At 46.4% G+C, this 19,114-nt stretch overlaps 1 protein-coding gene across 4 annotated transcripts in view; it reads left to right on the forward strand.

Moving 5' to 3' along the window:
* The window catches only part of ltbp1 (latent transforming growth factor beta binding protein 1), a 383,951-nt gene that overhangs the window by 56,778 nt on the left and 308,059 nt on the right, over positions 1-19,114 (forward strand). For all 4 annotated transcript variants that reach the window (XM_078557330.1, XM_078557333.1, XM_078557331.1 and 1 more), the window contains exon 4: positions 16,236-16,396. In XM_078557330.1, the coding sequence (XP_078413456.1) occupies positions 16,236-16,396 (161 nt within the window). The remainder of the gene's footprint in view (positions 1-16,235; positions 16,397-19,114) is intronic.

Raw genomic sequence — 19,114 nt, forward strand, 5'->3', positions numbered from 1 at the left:
ATTATTTGTTTTTTAATTTTCAGACATGGATTGGTGGGACCACAGTAATTGTGAAATTACAATTGGTTGCTATGAAGGCAAAGAGACCCAACTAACTAATACCTAAACATTTAGTTCAAAATGCTGTTCACTTTTTATTCAAAGTTTATGACTGTAGACCATGATTTTTGCATATAATTGTCCTCTACACCACTTAAAGTCATGTTCTCATGTTGAATCTTAGTTAAAACATTACTGTATTCCTGAGAATGTGTTCAACAAAATAGGACTAAGAGAAATGTATTTTTTTTTAAGTTATTCATAGGATGTGGGCATCGTTGGCTAGGCCATCATTTATTGCCCATCCTTAATTGCCCTTGAGAAGTTGGTGACACCATTATTCACAGGCAGAATAGGGATGATTGGGTAATTCTGCTGTCAACCACAACAGGAGACTGCCCTGCTGTAAGTGACTGGGGTGAGAGTTACACACACACATTTTATTACGTGTCTATCCTCCACTTACTGAACGTTGCTGGAGAAATCACCCTGCTATGAGCAATGCCTCTTGATGGAGTTTTGGTCATGAGTTCTGTTTGCTGTAGTTTGTAGAGACTCTTTTTAAGCTTTGCTTTGCTGTTTGCTTTGTTTGATGCAGGGTAGATTTTGCTGTGTGACAAACTTGCTTCTTTCCTGCTGCATATCCTGCTTTGCCTTCAAATCATTGGCTGGCACATTAGAGCTAGCCGACGCTATAAGGCCGGAAATTTCCGGCCCTGTTAGCATCGCGGCATCATGGCGGGGGGGTGGTGGTGGGGCCGGAATATGTCAAGGAGGCGAAAAATCGAAACCGGTTTGCGATCATCCCCTCTGCCCATCAATGGGGGGCCACGTTTCCCACTGCCACACATCACGAATGTCATTTTAATACATTTGCATCTAATTACAACCTCTGCCACTGCCCCCCACAAGCCGGAGCGGTGATGGACCTCCTGCAGCCAGAGCAGGGGTAGAGGCCCATGGCCGTGGGCTTCCACGGTGTCCAGAAGACACCCCAGGGATGCGTCACTGAATCAGGGGGGGCTGCACCCTTTTTGGCCTTTGGGGTCATGTCTTCACTGCAGCAGTCCTGGGCTGCAAACGTTGAGAAGCGTGCGGCGGCTGCGGGTTTAAATATGGCGCCCTGCGTGAGGAAGCAGCGAGGTAACAGCGTGGTGGACAAGTGGGAGGCTGCCCGCCAGCGAGATGGCGCGTTTCCTGTGGCTGTATGATCAATGAGGTGGGAATGGGACCATACAGCGCGAAAACCCACCATTGCGGCCAGCGGGTAAAACAGCTTTTCTCCTACCCGTCACCGCACTTTGTGCAAATCTGGGACGATTCCGCCCTAAGGGATTTTCCAATATGCGTTCGGAGTCAGCGATTTACATCACCCTAGTATCTCCTTTTTAAAAAAACAAAAGGGACCAGTGAACTATTAATGGATTCAGGGAACACACTTCTCAGTTCCTCTCTTGTATTGGAACAAAGGATCTTTTCTTGACTTTTTGATTATCGGCTGTGTTTGAGATATATAGCTTTGTATTTCATATCGGAATCCACTGATTGTTTCCTGCTGTGTATCCTGCCTTGCCACTGTATACGTAATACTATGCCCTAGATTTATGGTGAGGACTGAGAAATGTGTTCCTTGACTCCGTTAAATGGGCAATAAATGCTGGCTTTGCCAGTTACGCTCACATCCCATGAAAGAATATAAAAAATACATTGGGCAGAATCTAATGCCCCCTGCTGGAGATGGGTTTGGAGGTGGGGGGGTATATAATCGGGCAGGAGGGTGTGGGGTGGGTACTCCACTGCCTTCTCGCCTCCACTTGATTAAGTCCGGAGTGGGGAAGGCTCGTTGATGGCCTTCCCGTTTCAGCGCTAATTGAGGCCTGTAATTAATGCTCACTTAAGGGCCTCATCCCACTGCCGCTGGTATTCAACCAGCTACAGGTGGAGCAGTCGCCACGCCAGGAGCTCGTATAAGCAAACCCTGTCAGGTTTGCTTGCAGATTTCCAAGGGGTGGGGGTGGAAATGTCCCTCGGTGCCTGATCAAGGGACCCGGCATTGGGAAGGGATGGGCCCACTGGGAGTGGCTCCTTGTCCTTTCTTCCAACATCCTCCCCTCCTCCCCTAGCCAGCGATCCTCTCTCTCAACCCCCATCTTGCCCTCACTGACTTGTGATCTTGGCCCGTCAGCAATGCTTCTGGTGGGTGCATTACCAGCAACAGCCACAGCTGCTGGTGGCGCTAATGGGTAATGGAGAGCTTCTGGCCTCTGACTGGTCCGCAGTTCTTGCGGGGACGGGGTTTTCCGCCCTGGTGCCCTAAATCCCGGGGGAAACCAGATGTTGGCTAGTTAAATGCCAGATGGGCACTTCATTCTGGTGGGCTTTCCCAACAGGGGCATTGCAAGGTTCCCGCTGGCTCACCTGCTGCCGGGTGAAAGACCCGTTGCCAACATTAAATCCTGACCACAGACTCTGTCATCCTTTTAATACTGCATCAGCGAATGGTGTTCATTTAAATTTATTGCTGTACATTTAGCTTTCTTTGTGGAAAAAACATATCATTCAAGACACCCTGCCCTCTTAAGCAGCATGGTGGTTTTCAATGTAATAAAAAGTGGGAATTAGTGACACATCTAACAACAAGTTTAAATTTCATACATTCTCACGTGTGAGCACCGGCTAAGACTGTGCAAGGACAAAATGATCGATTCTACACATATTGCACTGGCGGAGAATATATTTAAAATGACACCTGATTGATCAAGCATCTTACATAAAAATTAAATATAGCTAAACTGACTTCAGTCTCTTTACAATGTCAGTCTGGTCATATATCTCAATTTCTAAATCTATAACTAATGTTAGAGTATCCGTGGTGAAAGAATTTAGAAAGCGCTGACTCTGAACCACGTCTATACCACTCGTTTACTGTCATTTTTTTAATGTTGGCAGTGGATTGTATTCAACTGAATCAACTGCTGAAGTTCATTGTCAAGGCTCAAAAATGAATTATGGCTGCTTGGCTGAGGTGTCGGGGTGGTGGTGGGGTGGGGGGGGGGCGGGGGGGGGGGGTGGTGTGTGTGGAGGGTGGGGGGCATGTGTGTGTAACTGCCCTAGCAAGGAGTTGACACTTTTGGGCTTTCGTGTGTGGTGGTATCAATATTAAGGGGTGCCAAGGAGAGATCAGGCATGCCCCCGCTGGGCAGGAGAGATAGGAGGGCACATCAACCTGAGGCACAGGCTTAATATTTTATTGACGTGGAAAAAAGCGTTGCCAAGGTCTTTTTTTAATTTTACAAACACAGAGCAACATGACCGACCTGAAACTGAAATCCAGCCCAGCATCATTGCCATATAACAAAATGAAATATGTCTCTTCTGCCTGTTCTCTATTTGCAAGCCAAAAGAAGGGCGTTTGCCAAGGACATTATTTTCCTCTCCTTAAGACATATAATTTGTATGTTTTTGAATCATGTGCCTATTATCTACTTTCAACTTGTAAAATTTTATTGCTGGGAAGAGAGACATGTTGCTGAAGCTTTTCATCTTGCACTCATCAGGACAAACGCAAGAATGCAAAATTTCAAACCATCGCAATTTATACTAAAAGAGAAAGGGGTCCTAATTGGCTGACAAGTCGACTCCGGTTGAGGCGTTGCCATGGAGAAAGCAAAGGGGAACTATAGGCCCACCAAGCTCCCGGGTAATTCAAAAAAAGGCGCAAGACTTGAACATCTTTTGTTTGCAGAGAATGACATGTTGTGCGTGTGAATGTATGTCAATTCTAGCAAGCATAAATGAGCCACATTATGAGCTTGACTGATTATTTTAAATTGGTTAATCAGCTAAAAGAAACGATCAGCATCCTTTTCATCATAGAATTATACAGCACAGAAACAGGCCCTTCGGCCCATCATGTCAGTATAAATTGTTGTGATCGTTTGAAATTTGATATTCTTGTGTTTGCCCTGATGCATCCAAGGTGAAAAGCTTTGGCAATGTGTTTCTCTTTTCAGAAATTTTAAAGTTCTATACTGTCAAACAACTGTAAAATTTTATAAATCTCCAATTTTCATGCTTTGAATAAGAACTGTACTTTACATGGTAAACCATTCAAACCTTGTAGTGCTGTTCACATATGTAGGGCCGCACATTATAGCAGCCTATTGTAGTGACCTCATTTATTTTTGTATAGCTTTGTGACCCAAATATGCGTTGATCACCTACAGCTTTGCAAACAGAGCCAAGACCAGGTGTAGTCTTCAGGTAAAGTGGGGATAGAGGTTGGGGGAACAATTGGACTATAGCACGCATATGTAAAAGAAAGGCTTGCATTTATATAATGCCTTTCACAACCATTGGACATCCCAAAGCACTTTACAGTCAATGAAGTATTTTTGAAGTGTCACCGCTGTGGTAATGTAGGATATACAACAGCCAACTTGTGCACAGCAAGCTCCCACAAACAGTAATGTGATAATGATCAGATAGTGCGTCTTTGAGATGTTGATTGAGAGATAAATAGTGATAACTCCCCTTCTCTTCTCCGAAAGAATGCCTTGGGACCATTTATATCCACCCAGCAGCTTTGGTTTAACATTTCACCCAAAAGACGGCATCTCTGACAGTGCTGTGCTCCCTCGGTACTGCACTTGATTTTTGTGCTGAAGTCCTGGAGTGGGACTTGAACCCAATATATATATTCTGTTATTTTAATTCATATTTTGATTGTATGTTGTTATTTATGGTGAAGTAGCGGACCTTGACAGGGGGCCAGTTAGTTCAGTGACTAGATGGTTAACATGTGATTCAGAATTATGCCAACAGTGATCCCTGTTTCAACTGAGATAAAAGCAAAATACTACGGATGCTGGAAATCGGAAACAAAAACAAAAATACCTGGCAAAACTCAGCAGGTCTGATAGCATCTGCGGAGAGGAATACAGTTGACGTTTTGAATCTGAATGACTATTCATCAGAACTAAGGAAATAGAGAAATGAGGTGAAATATAAGCTGTTTGAGGTGGGTGGGACAGGTAGAGCTGGATAGAGGGCCAGTGATAGGTGGAGACAAAGAAGAGATTGCCAAAAATGTCATAGACAAAAGGACAAAGGGGTGTTGACGGTGGCGATATTATCTAAGGAATGTGCGAATGGGGACATTAAGGGTAGAAAGCAGGACAAGCAAGTGCCAGATGGCCCTGGTGGGGGTGGGGTGGGGGGAAGGGATTGAAATGGGCTAAAAGGTGGAGATAAAACAATAGATCGAAATAAATTTAAAAATAGGTGGGAAAAGAAAGATATATATTTTTTTAAGTTATAAATTATTGGAAAAAGGGGGATCAGAAAGGGGGTGGGGATGGAGGAGAGAGTTCATGATCTGAAGTTGTTGAACTCAATATTAAGCCCGGAAGACTGTAAAATGCCTGGTCGGAAGATGAGGTGCTGTTCCTCCAGTTTGTGTTGAGCTTCACTGGAACATTGCACCAGGCCAAGGACGGACATGTGGGCATGAGAGCAGGGTGGTGTGTTGAAATGGCAAGCAACATTGCCTTGGGCGGTGAGGAGGGGGGAAGTAAAGGGACAGGTGTTGAACCTTCTGCGGTTGCATGGGAAGGTGCCGTGGGAGGGGGTAGAGGTGTAGGGGGTGATGGAGGAGTGTTCCAGAACCATGATAGAGTCCCCCTTGTCCTCACTTACCACCCCACCAGCCTCCGTGTTCAAAGGATCATCCTCCGCCATTTCTGCCCACTCCAGCATGATGCCACCACCAAATATATCTTCCCCTCACCCCCTCTGGCCACTTTCCGCAGGGATCATTCCCTCCGGGACACCCTGGTCCACTCCTCCATTACCCCGAACACCTCTACCCCCTCCCACGGCACCTTCCCATGCAACCGCAGAAGGTGCAACACCTGCCCCTTTAGTTCCCCCTTCCTCACCATCCAAGGGCCCAAACACTCCTTTCAAGTGAAGCTGCTCCCAATGTGGTCTCCTCTACATTGGAGAGACCAAATGCAGACTGGGTGACCGCTTTGTGCAACACCTTCAGTCTGTCCGCAAGCATGACCCAGACCTCCCTGTCGCTTGCCATTTCAACACTCCACCCTGCTCTCATGCCCACATGTCTGTCCTTGGCCTGCTGCAATGTTCCAGTGAAGCTCAACGCAAACTGGAGGAACAGCACCTCATCTTCCGACTAGGCACTTTACAGCCTTCCAGACTTAATATTGAATTCAACAATTTCAGATCATGAACTCTCTCTCCCATCCCCACCCACTTTCCGATCCCCCTTTTTCCAATAATTTATAATTTTAAAAAAAATCCTTCTTTACCCACCTATTTTTAAATTTATTTTGATCTAATGTTTTATCTCCGCCTTTTAGCTCATTTCGATCCCTTCCCCCCACCCCACCCCCACTAGGGCCATCTGCCACTAGCTTGTCCTGTTTGCTACCCTTAATATCCCCATTAGCACATTCCTTAGATAATATCACCACCGTCAACACCCCTTTGTCCTTTTGTCTATGACATCTTTGGCAATCTCTTCTTTGCCTCCACCTATCACTGGCCCTCTATCCAGCTCTACCTGTCCCACCCCCCTTAAACAGCTTATATTTCACCTCATTTCTCTATTTCCTTAGTTCTGATGAAGAGTCATACGGACTCGAAACGTCAACTGTATTCCTCTCCGCAGATGCTGTCAGACCTGCTGAGTTTTTCCAGGTGTTTCTGTTTCTGTTTCAACTGAAAGAGGCTTGAGGCCTGCTTCTTACCCTGCCCCATAGTATAAGTCATGGCATAAGCTGTGGTTCAGTGACCTTCGAATAATCAAAAATGCTACCTGGAGAAGAAGAAGCAGAGCCAGAGATTTGGTTGGAGCACAGGAGTGTGTCTGAAGGTTAAGCTGAAGAACTGGGTGATGCAACACTGAGGCATGACAGCACTGCCACTGGCAGGCTCTAACCACAGTGTGTGACGCCTTGCTCAGGAGCTTCTATGTGTCCATGCGAACTCATAGTGGAAAAATGGTGACAGAAAAATGTGATAATAGGAAGTAAGATTTTGTAAACTGGAAGTGCATGTTGACATAAGGGCATTCGGTCAGCAGTGAATGAATCGCGCTTACGGTTGATTATGCCTACAGCGACACACAGACTTTTATTGGTCCTTTGTGTGGCCACTTACAGTAACTAGAGAGCAATTTCACCACGGTACCCTCTGCAGGGGATCTGGGACCTTTATGAAAAGGGCATGCTTCAACATGCCTCCTTAGCCAATCAGACTGAAGAATCCTTACTAAGAGGCGCTGGACCCGATTTTAACCCTGTTGAATGGATTAGTTTTGAGTGGGTTAAAATCTTGTCAGCAGCATCCAAACTAGGAAGCATTGGTTAGAATGTTAACTTCAATGTAAAATCATGTACAGAAAGCGAAATAAAGAAAGATGGGTTAAGATAGATAAAAGAGACAGAAAGAAAAAGAAAACATGTTTTAAAAAATCTCCAACAATAATTAAAATATGAAGGATTGAGACTATACATTTGTAAAAGTTAAGGTTCAGTGCCAGAGAGTTTGTATGCATGCTAGTTATTAAGACTTATCATGTTATTAAAAATTTACTTACACAATAAATATGCCAGAAAAAGTGTATCCAGTGGTCTAGGTACTGCAAATTCACACCTTTCATGTGTTTCGATGCAGTTTCTTGGCATGGTACTGTCATAGCACAGCCAGAGGAAGACTAGGGCAAATCAGACAGCAACTTTGTGATTTCCACATTTAACTGTGCTCGTGTATACCCTCGAAACTATCTGATTCATAGTAACAGTGAGCCCTGATGGCTTCGCTATTATTCGTAATGCAAAATCTGGGCTAAGAGTTGTCATATTTTATAGATATAGATGCGCTTCCTTTGTCAGTCCACACAATGCACTCTGTTTGGGAAAGAATTACTGTGCTTATTAGTCTGGTGAAGTAGTTTAGTATGTTCCATTTGAACACATTCACATCGTTACTGCACAGAGTGACCAGAACAATTGTTCACCACATCTCCCCTTCCACCTTGCCTTCTCCTCCCTCTTTTTATCCCCCACTGCCAATTACTATTCGAAATAGCAGTAATAATTTGCCGCTCTAGAAATTGGCTGACATTTAATGCTGCTGGAACCAGGAGCAGGGAGCAGTTCCAGTGCAATCCGGGAGAAGTTTTATTGACTCCAAACCTTAATTAGAACCGTGACAGAACATTAACTGTGTCCCAGTCGGCGGAACACGTGTAAATCTTCTGTTTAAAACAAAAAGCAGGTGCCTGGCCAAGTCAACCTCCTTAAAGTGCTGTGTCTACAGCACGGCTTGAGGCTGTCAAAGGAAACTGCTTTTCACAAAAATCAGCCTCTTCCAGCGCTGCAAAAATAAATTTTGCTCCAAATGCTTTCTTAATTACGGCACATTTTTAGAGGGTTAGATTACACTGTGTTTACACATTTTTTCAGCTCTAGCATTGCAGAACGTGTATGGGCAGTTGATATTCTGGGACCATTGAGAGTTCTTTCAGAAAGGGATTACTTTCTTCCCAGTGCTGTGGAAAGACCAGCTCTGAATCGCTATTTACTTTACATGATTTAGACTTTTAGTAAATAATGTCATTTTAGCAGCGGGCAAGTTTGGCTTATTTAGTCTAGACAAAGTGCTCCATTCCAAACCCCTTCAGAGGCGTTTTGTGATCGTGCTCAGAAACCCACCCTCCCATGTTCGTGGTGCTGCTTCTCGTCGACACAATTTTAATGTAAGGCTTTGGGCAAGAAATACAGTGGGGGATGCAGCAAGCGGTAATGAGCAAGAACTCGGTGTCTACAAGGGTGGAGGAAGCGGAGAGGATCAATGATATTGGATGGGCACTTGAGGGAAATAAACTTGCAGGGCTGTGGGGATAGGGCGGGGGAATGGGACAGACTGGATTGCTCTGCAGAGAGCTGGCATGGACTCGATGGGCCAAATGGCCTCCTCTTGACCCGTAATGGAATACTCCAGCTGGGGCTCCACACTGTAACGTGTTTAATCACTCAAGTGAGAGTCACAACCCTGTAGAAATGAACCAGGCTGAAATGAAATAATCTGAATAGTTTACAAATTGATATATTGAAATATTCATTCGCCTGTAGGTTGCCTTGCAGTCAGTTATTATTCCAGTTGGCCTCCTGTGATTGGCCTTAATAGGCTCTTAACGTCCCTGATTAGCTGCCCATTGCATGCGGATGGGTAGCCCCCGCTGCCTCGGTGAAAAATGGCCCTGGGCTATGGGTTGGTGGTGGGGGTGGGGGGGGTGGGGGTTGGAGCCGGGGAACTGGCAGTCTGGCTCGTGCCGTTCTTTTAATTCTCCACACCTTCCCACCCTCGGCTTCCAGCACTGGCGGGGCATGGGTATCAAGCCCCTGTGGTGCTCGAAGTGACAGCACTCAAATGGCTCCTGCTCACATAATGCAGGAGCTGACTGTGCAGGACCCACAGGTCAGCCTGCCCTCGGTGCTGCTGCCCTGACACACATCACCAAAATTTATGGGCCCCAAAGACAAAAGCCCAGAGAGAGAGAGAGCCGAACTTGCAGCGATTCAGCCACCCGCCAACAACTCCAGTTGCTTTATTTTTAAGAAGGGGAGGACGTTTAACATGGTTGTCGACATGCCGTTAAGGACATGGGAAAAATCAGGGTCAAGGTGAGGGTCAGTGAGCAGATCCTTCCAGCGATCTAGGGGAGGGCCGTGGAAATTAACTTTCCTCCTGTGGTTTTCTTCTCGCAATGAAGTACATCTACAAAGGGATTAATTAGTCATCTCTAACACACAGCAGCAGCATGAGCGCTGGCGCTCGGGGACAATTACCTCAGTAATGAACGCATGCAGGCTGGCTGCTCTGCCAATGTTACGCTGGAACTTTCCTACAATTCTGTAATGGTAGTATTTCCTCCGGTCTTAGTCACTCTGACTGGCTAGCTGGCTTGGTAGTTTGAAACAAAGCTGCGAGGCAGAGTTGTACTATTTGTCAAAGCGCAAGGGAGCTATCTATGCATTTGACAATCATATGTTCCTCCTCATTTTATCTTCGAAAACATGTTGGTCCGACGCAGCCTTGGAATATTCCTTCTGTGCATAAAGTTCCACTCTTGTGACCTCATCGGTCCTGTGCCAGTGATGAATGGGAAATCGGAATTCTCACAGGAGGCTGTGGGCAGCAACCCCCATTCATGTTGTCACTGGGGAGGGGAAGATCATGATGTCAGCTTCTTGACTTGAAAGCCTACACCAGTCTTGCCTTCCCCGTCTGTTCTCAGATCATTTTTCACTCATCCTGCGTTTGCAGGCTCTGTGATTGAAAGTGTTCTCAAAATAACTCTCTTCGTTTCTGCTCTGCCCATCCTTATGTTTGCTTTGCCTCTCCCTCCCCCACGGTGGGGTTTACCATTTCTTGAATAAAAATGGTCACCTTACTTCCAGGTCTCTGCTCACCTTAACTTTTTACCTGCGGTGAGGAGGAGGGCAAGGTAAGTCTGATTGTTACCTCGAGGCTGACAGTCCAGTGAGGCGTGAGGGAGTGCTGCACTGTTGGAGGTGCCAGCTTTTGGCTGAAACTTTAAACGAAGGCCCCACCTGCTCAGGTGGATGTAAACAACCCTGTGGCACTATTTTGAAGAAGAGCAGGGGTGTTATCCCCAGTGTCTTGATCAATATTTATCCCTCAATTGCCATCACAAAAAATAGATTATCTGGTCATTGTCACATTGCTGTTTGTGGGAGCTTGCTGTGCACAAATTGGCCCTGCCATTTTTCTACAACAGTGACTACATTTGAAAAAATGCTTCATTGGCCATAAAGCATTTTAGGGTGTCCAAAGGTCATGAAAAGTACAATATCAATGCAAGTCTTTCTTTCTTTCATGTTTTGATTTCAGGGGCAGGGTTTTTCAGTCGGTGTCTGGGGGCGGGCCCAACACGCTGACGCATAAAATAACGCGTGATGATGTCGGGTGTGCGTCCCGATGTCATTGCGCAGTCCCGCGATATTTCATTTGGCGGGCGCGCACTGGAGTCAGCTGCACGGCCGCTGATGTGTAAACGGCCTATTAAGGCCATTAGGAAATGAATTGAAGCACTTGTTAGCGCTGCCTGTCCAACCTTGTAAATAAATTTATAAACCTTTTATTCAATAATTTTAGAAGCCTTTCAATCTCCTTGAGGCAGCTCCATGCCTCCGGGAGATTGAAACACCCTTTCATGCGCATTCGTGAATGTCCCGATTCTCCCTCCTCCCCCCGTCTGCACAGGTAATGCTGAGCACTACCGGTCGTGTCTTATGCTGGGTGGGCCTTAATTGGCCCGTCCACGTAAAACAGCGGCGCAGAGCCGGTCGTGGGCCCCCACCCGCTCCCGCTGAGCCCGCCTGCCATATGAAAAATTCTGCCCCAGGATTTTACTCTACTTACTTTCAACTCTTTGTGTGAGTGTGTGTGTGTGTGTGCGCGTGTGTGTGAGTGTGTGTGCGTGTGTGTGTGTGTGTGTGCGTGTGCGTGCGTGCATGTGTGTGTGCGTGCGTGCATGTGCGTGCGTGTGTGTGTGCGTGCGTGCATGTGCGTGCATGTATGTGTGCGTGTGTGTGTGTATGCGCGTGAATGCACAGTGCATCGATACAGAAACCACTAATACATGTGCATAAAATTACCTAGCATAAAATATGCTAGGCTTTCTTGTTCAGGTATTCTATATACATTGTGCGTTTCAAATGATGCATATGTAAGTAGGAAAGTACAAGTATCTGGTACATAACCACATGAAATAATGTTATAATACTCAGCTGTATTAGGATTATTCCTTTCAATTGCTTGGATATCATTTCTTACATTGCTTAAGTACACCTTGGTGATTCTGAAGGAACTGCATTCAATCATCTTAACAAAAGATCGAATTTGGGTCATGTATAGAGACCGATAACTTTAAAAAAGAGATATGAATTTCCCAGCAACCGATGGAAAGAATCCCACAAGATTTCACGATTTAAGACTTTTACTGTAACAAACCAACTAAAATCAACAAAGACTAAACATCACTTAATTGGCAATGAGTACACCAAACTACAGAAAAGGTACTTCCTCATTAACATATGATCTGCCTGTACATTACACCACCCTCCCAGCAGATATGTAACCTTGAAGACTCAGTTCCAAACTCCTCGTTTTGCAGCAGGCTCCCTTCTCTGTACCGCTCCAGGGCGACCTTCCAGTGGCCTCCTCAGTCTTGTGAGTATCCCCGAACCGACTTCAAGCAGCAAGGCTGCTTGGTCCTTAAGCCTCCTCAAGTCCTGCCTCTTCAAACAGAAAATCAGTTCTCCTCAGTGCCCTGCTTGGCGGCTACCACAAACAATCCTTACCTCTGCTTTTCACAGCAGCAGCTGTTTCTGTCTCCCTCTCCAGTTCTCTGTGTCCGTGGGTTTCTGTGTCCAGAAAAAGCAGCTGCCCCTCTTTAGTGTCAAAGTGTGAAAATTGGCACTTGATTTGCTGTACGTTTTGGCCTGGGCCTAATTCCTCAGGACAACCAGGTCATATGGCCTGTCTCCAGTCACAGTACAGTATGATCTCACCATCCCCCTACTCAGGGCATTGTTTCACTTTAAATTAAAGGAAGCATTTTAAAACATGACTGTCTTATAAAGCCTCACATTTGTAACAGTTGAAATGAAATCAAATGATAACCCCCGAAATCTAAATAGCAATAAAAAATATTTAAAGGTTCACCACTGAGAAAAGACAGTATTTATCATTTATTTGCATGAAGGCAAAACAAGTAAGAAAAATAAATGAGTTATATATTAATACCTGCACTTTAGATTATTATGTTAATATCCTGAATGATGTGTCGCTGCTTTTCATAAATATAGGTTTGTGGTTTCTCCCATTACCAAATTTAGATTTTATTTGCCTTATGTGGTAAAAGCTTGAACTGACCTGGATGCAATTGTTCAATGCAGAAGCCACATTTATTATTGATTTGTACTGCAAAGCTTCATAATCGGGTAGATAGATATTGGTTACAAACAGTATAGGTATAGGAGGGTAATCCACAATTTGTATCCCGTGGCAGTACTATCATGATAGCTCACACACAACAAAGTTACTGAGTGAGTTATAGCCAGAACTGTAAGTGAGAATATAAAGCACCACTCCACAGACCCTTATTGTGTATTCTGTTTCTATCACACAAGAGCAGTAGTAAAAATGATGAAAGTCAGGTGCAAGTTTTAAATTGACAATGTGTGTTTTCCGGAATGGTCCCTGTCAATGTAGAATTTTATTTTTGCGTCACATTTGGTCTGTTCTTAGTGGTGCTATTACCTTTGAGACACAGCATCACAGAATCAGAGAGCCTCAGCATTGTTACGCCGCAGAGGGAGGCCATTCAGCCCATTGTGCCTGCACTAGCTCTCCGAATGAGCAATTCATTGAGTGCTATTCTCCCGTCTTCCTCCCGTAACCCTGCACATTGTTCCTTTTCGGATAACAGTCTCAATCCTTTTCGAATGCTTTGATTGAATTGGCCTCCACCACACTCTCAGGTAGTGCATTCCACCTTAACCACTCGCTGCACGAAAAAGTTCTTTCTCAAATTGTTTTTGCTTCTTTTGCCAATTGCTTTAGATCTGTGCCCTCTCATTCTTGATCCTTTCACGCTTGGGAACAGTTCCTCCCTATCTACTCTGTCCAGATCCTTCATGATTTTGAATACCTCTCAGCCTTCTTTTCTCCAAGGAAAACAGTCCTAACTTCTCCAATTTATCTTCATACTTGGGAAGTCCTCATCCCTGGAACCATTCTCGTGAATCTTTTCTGCCCTCTCTCCAATGCCTTTACATCCTTCCTAAAGTGTGGTGCCTAGAACTGGACACGATACTCCGGCTGAGGCTGGACTAGTGTCTCATACAAGTTCAACATAACCTGCTTGCTCTTGTACTCAATGCCTTTATTATTAAAGCTTTATTAACCGCTCTGTCAGCCTGTCCTACCACCTTCAATGACTTATGCACAGATACACTCATGTCCTCTGCTCCTGCACCCCCTTTAGATTTGTACCCTTTATATTGTCTCTCCATGTTCTTTCTACCGAAATGAATCGCTTCACACTTCTCTGCATTGAACTTCATCTGCCACCTGCCTGCCCATTCTGCCAACTTGTCTATGTCTCTTCACTATCTTCCTCCCAGTTCACAATGCTTCCAAGTTTGTGTCATCTGCAATGTTGAAGTTATGTCCTGAATACCAAGGTCGAGGTCATTAAGATATGTCAGAAAAGAGCAAGGGTCCCAACACTGACCCCTGGGGAGCTCCATTACAGACCTTCCTCCAGCCTGAAAAACATCCATTAACCACTATCCCCTGTTTCCTGTCACTCAGCCAATACCATATCCATGTTGCTACTGTTCTTTTATTCCATGAGCTATAACTTTGCTCACAAGTCTGTTGTGTGGCACCGTATCAAATGCCTTTTGGAAGCCTATGTGCACCACGTCAACGGCATTGCACTTGTCAACACTCCCTGTTATCTCTTCAAAAAGACTCCAGCAAGTTAGTCAAACATGATTTTCCCTTAAGAAATCCATGCTGGCTTTCCTTAATTAACCTGCATTTGTCTACGTGACTGTTAATTTTGTCCAGAATTATTGTTTCCAGAAGTTCCTCCACCACCAAAATTAAACTGACCCAAGGATTATCTATCCTTTACCCCAATTTTAATTGGGGTCCAGTCTTCAGTAGGTGACTTTTGATGTCAGTTCAAAGCTCACCCGTTTTAAGAAGGAAACTCACAGGCCTAGATTTTCCCATGGGCTTCGGGACCTAGACATCGGGACCAAACGGGTGTCCCGACCGCGCACTTGCTGGAATCGAGTCTGTTGGTGAAGTCTTCCTGGAGGTGGCCTCCTAATTGGCCATCCTGTTAAGGATGCCAGGTGGGCTCTTCCAATCGGGAGGGTCGGCAGCTTCAACATGGAGGAGCCTCTTGAAAATTCAACAAAGGAAATCATGGCCACAGCTACCAGGCCATCACTGCGGAAGGAGAATCCTACCACAGGATAGTGTGCGGCTGGGGCTGCTGCTCTTGCAGACCTGCAGATGCATGCTGGGCTGGGATGTGCCTCTGGCACTCCTTGGCCTGCTTCTGGGAGGCCACCAGCCTTCCTTCTACAGCCTGCCGCTATATTGTTGGGGGAGGGGAGGGTGCAGAGGAGAGTGGATCCAGGTGGCATGTAAAGACTGCTCTCAATTGGCCACTCCACACTAGCAGGTGACTAGCCATTGTCCCTCCCTGAAGCTTCCCCTGAAACTAGGTCAGAGGCAGGAATATGGCAGACCGGCATGCCGGTGGGTAGCGAGAAATTGCTCCCCCCCCGCCCCCCCCGGCAGAATCCAGCCCCCACAGTCTATTTGCCAAATAGGTACATCTGGGGAACTGGCTGCTAACCTGTCCCACGGAGCGATTGGTGAGTGTGCGGAAGGTGATTAGGTTGTTTGTGTGTGTGGGGGGTGGGTGCGTAGTATAAATTATTGCAAGTTACTTTATTTGGTCTCTCATGGCCCCTGATCTGGTCTGGCATTGTGTCAGCTAGATGGGAAACTGACCATTCAGCATTCTTGAATAAATATAGTCAGGTCCCAATGACATTATTGAGAGATATTGAAAAGGATTCTGCTGGCTTTGGATGATTGTCCTTGCAAATCCCTTGGCTGTAGGGTAGGTAAGCAATGAAGAGGAATCTTAACTGTCCAAATGCACCCCACACATTGTCACTTCCTCCCATAGTGAGATTTGAACCTATGTTACCAGGCTATTAGCCTGGGTCCTTGAGGGTTACTAGTCCAGCACCATTGCCACTACACCACTGTCTCCCCCCAGGCAATAGGGAAGGGAGTGGGGTTAGTGGGACTAGCTGAATTGCTCTTGGAGAGAGCTGGCATGGACACAATGGACAGAATGGACTCCTTCTGTACTGTAACCATTAAATGATTCTACGGTGTATAAACTGATTCTATTTTTTGAAGAGAATTACTTTTTTAAATGCAACTTTTGACGACTAAATGCTGCTGTATTTCATAGTGACTGTGTTGCAGATCATTAAAAAAAAAATTTAACTACTCTCATTGGTGTCTTTCTCTCTCAGCTTGATGCCTCTGCCGTCACAACCACTGATGATGCTTGTCCAGCGTGGCCAATCCCAGCAATTCACCTTCAAACCCAAATATTACAATCAGAAGTTTTACCCTGGAGGACAGGCCCCAGAAGGCTCCCTGCCCCAAACTTCATCCGGACCCGCTTTCCAAGGTTAGTTTCACTGTTGTATGTCTCCCAGATTCCAAACGTAGATGTCTTGGATAATACAAGCAAGCGGACACAGAATTGACCTGGACCGAATTCCAATAGGGAATCTCTGCACTTGCAGTGTTCAGTGTCTTGTCTTCATTTACCATTGTGACACACAAGGATATCCACCATATATTGGCAATTAAATGTTGATTATCCCATAATAACCTTGTAGTAAGGACACTGCAATCATTAATCCTTCAGAGTGGATGTTATTGTGCATTGGCAGCTTGAAGTGCACTGGCATCCGGGGTCAGTTATAATTGTAGTTGATGTTAAAAAAAAACACTCCTTCTGTCCTCGAAACAAAATAAAATCTTGAGTGTCACAGTACATACGACCAAAACTAATGGGTATCTTGGAGTGATTTCAAGGGCAGGATTTTCAGCTGGGCGTGCGGGCACGCGCCTGACACTTTCGAGCCTGAAATAGCGCCTGGTGGTGTCGGGTGAGCGACCCGACGTCATCGCGCGCTCACGTGATATTTCGGTCGGTGGGCGCGCGAGAGTCGGCAGTGTGCCCGCCAACAATTAAGAGGGCTATTCAGCCCATCAATCAATCAATTAATTTGAACTTTTCGCTGCCCGTCCAACCTCACAGTTGGCGGGTGGGCGAATAGGCCAGGCGGCCTTTGCATCCTTGCGAAACCTCATCCACGGGCAGGGTGAAGTTTCCCACAGTGAACAAAAAAACAGTAAACATTTTTAAACTCGTTTTTAACATGTCCCTGTTCATGTGACAGAGTCCACCCCCCCCCCCCCCCCCCCCCCACCAACCCCTGCAGCGCTGAGGCTCTCAGCGCGTGGTTCACTCTGGCTGGCTTGCTAGCATGAAATCACGGTCGGGGGGCCAATCGCAGGTGGTGGACCATTGCCCACTGCCCCTGCCCGACAAGGGGAATGTCCTCCCCCAAGGCTGTCATCTCATCTCTGGGTCCAAAGGGTAGCTATAAATCAAGCACATCTTTGCCCTGATTGTTTGTGATGTCCTGTTAACGCCTTTGTGAGATTTTTTTTTTTTTTTGTAAAAATATACTTTATTCATAAAAATCTTCAATCACATTCAAAACCATTTCAAAAACAACATTACAAGGGTACAATCCAGGTTAAACTTTTACAAAATGTATCACCAGGTGCATCAGTACAAACAATATTACAGTCATTTACAGCCTTTCATTTTGATCTGTACAGCCCGAGGGGCTCTAAACAGTTCCCAGTCTCTCGGTGCGCTGTGGTAGAAAGGTCTTAGACAGCGACCCTTCCCCATTGCGCCTTTGCGGCAGCTGCCCCAAGCTTTAGTGCGTCCCTCAGCACGTAGTCCTGGACTTTGGATTGTGCCAGTCCGCAACAATCGGTCGGGGACAACTCTTTGTGCTGGAAGACCAACAAGTTTCGGGCAGACCAAAGCGCGTCTTTCACCGAGTTGATGATCCTCCAGCTGCAGTTGATGTTTGTCTCGGTGTGTGTCCCTGGGAACAGCCCGTAGAGCACAGAGTCCTGTGTCACAGAACTGCTCGGGATGAACCTCGACAGCAACCACTGCATCTCTCTCCAGACTTTCTTTGCAAAGGCACAATCCACAAAGAGGTGAACAACGGTCTCTTCCCCACCACAGCCACCTCGAGGGCATCGTGCAGAGGGGGTGAGACTCCTGGCGTGTAGGAAGGATCTGACGGGGAGGGCCTTTCTCACCACCAGCCAAGCTACGTCTTGGTGCTTGTTGGAAAGTTCTGGCGATGAGGCATTCTGCCAAATGACTTTGACAGTCTGCTCGGGGAACCATCCCACAGGGTCCACCCTCTCCTTATCCCTCAGGGCCTCTAGGACGTTACGTGCTGACCACTGCCTGATGGACTTGTGGTCAAAGGTGTTTTTCTGCATAAATTTTTCCACCAGGGACAGGTGGTACGGCACGGTCCAACTACTTGGAGCGTTCCGCGGCAGCGTGGCCAGACCCATCCTTCGCAACACCGGGGACAGGTAGAACCTCAGCACGTAGTGACACTTGGTGTTTGCGTACTGAGGGTCTACGCACCGCTTGATGCAGCCGCACACAAAGGTGGCCATCAGTATGAGGGCGATGTTGGGCACGTTTTTTCCCCCTTTATCTAGAGGCTTGTACATCGCGTCCCTGCAGACACGATCCATTTTCGACCTCCAGATAAAGCGGAAGATGGCTCGAGTGATCGCCATCGCGCAGGAGTGTGGAATGGGCCAGACCTGCGCCACGTACAGCAACAGCGAGAGTACCTCACACCTGATGACCAGGTTCTTACCCGCAATGGAGAGGGAGCGTCGCTCCCACATGCCCAGTTTCCTTTTCACCATAGCCACTCGCTCCTTCCAGTTTCTAACGCATGCCCCGGTCCCTCCGAACCATATCCCCAGCACCTTCAGGCCGTCAGCCCTGACAGTGAAGGGGACAAAGGATCGGTCAGCCCAGTTCCCAAAGAACATGGCCTCGCTCTTCCCACGATTTACCTTGGCTCCCGAGGCCAGTTCGAACTGGTCGCAGACGTGCATCAGTCTGCGCACCGACAGCGGATCCGAGCAGAAGACGGCGACGTCGTCCATGTACAGGGAGGCTTTTACCTGAGTGCCTCCACTGCCTGGGATCGTCACTCCTCTTATGCCCGGATCCTTCCTGATGCACTCGGCAAAGGGTTCTATGCAGCACACA

The sequence above is a fragment of the Cetorhinus maximus genome, chromosome 14, assembly GCF_964194155.1.
Source record: "Cetorhinus maximus chromosome 14, sCetMax3.hap1.1, whole genome shotgun sequence".
Taxonomy (NCBI): domain Eukaryota; kingdom Metazoa; phylum Chordata; class Chondrichthyes; order Lamniformes; family Cetorhinidae; genus Cetorhinus; species Cetorhinus maximus.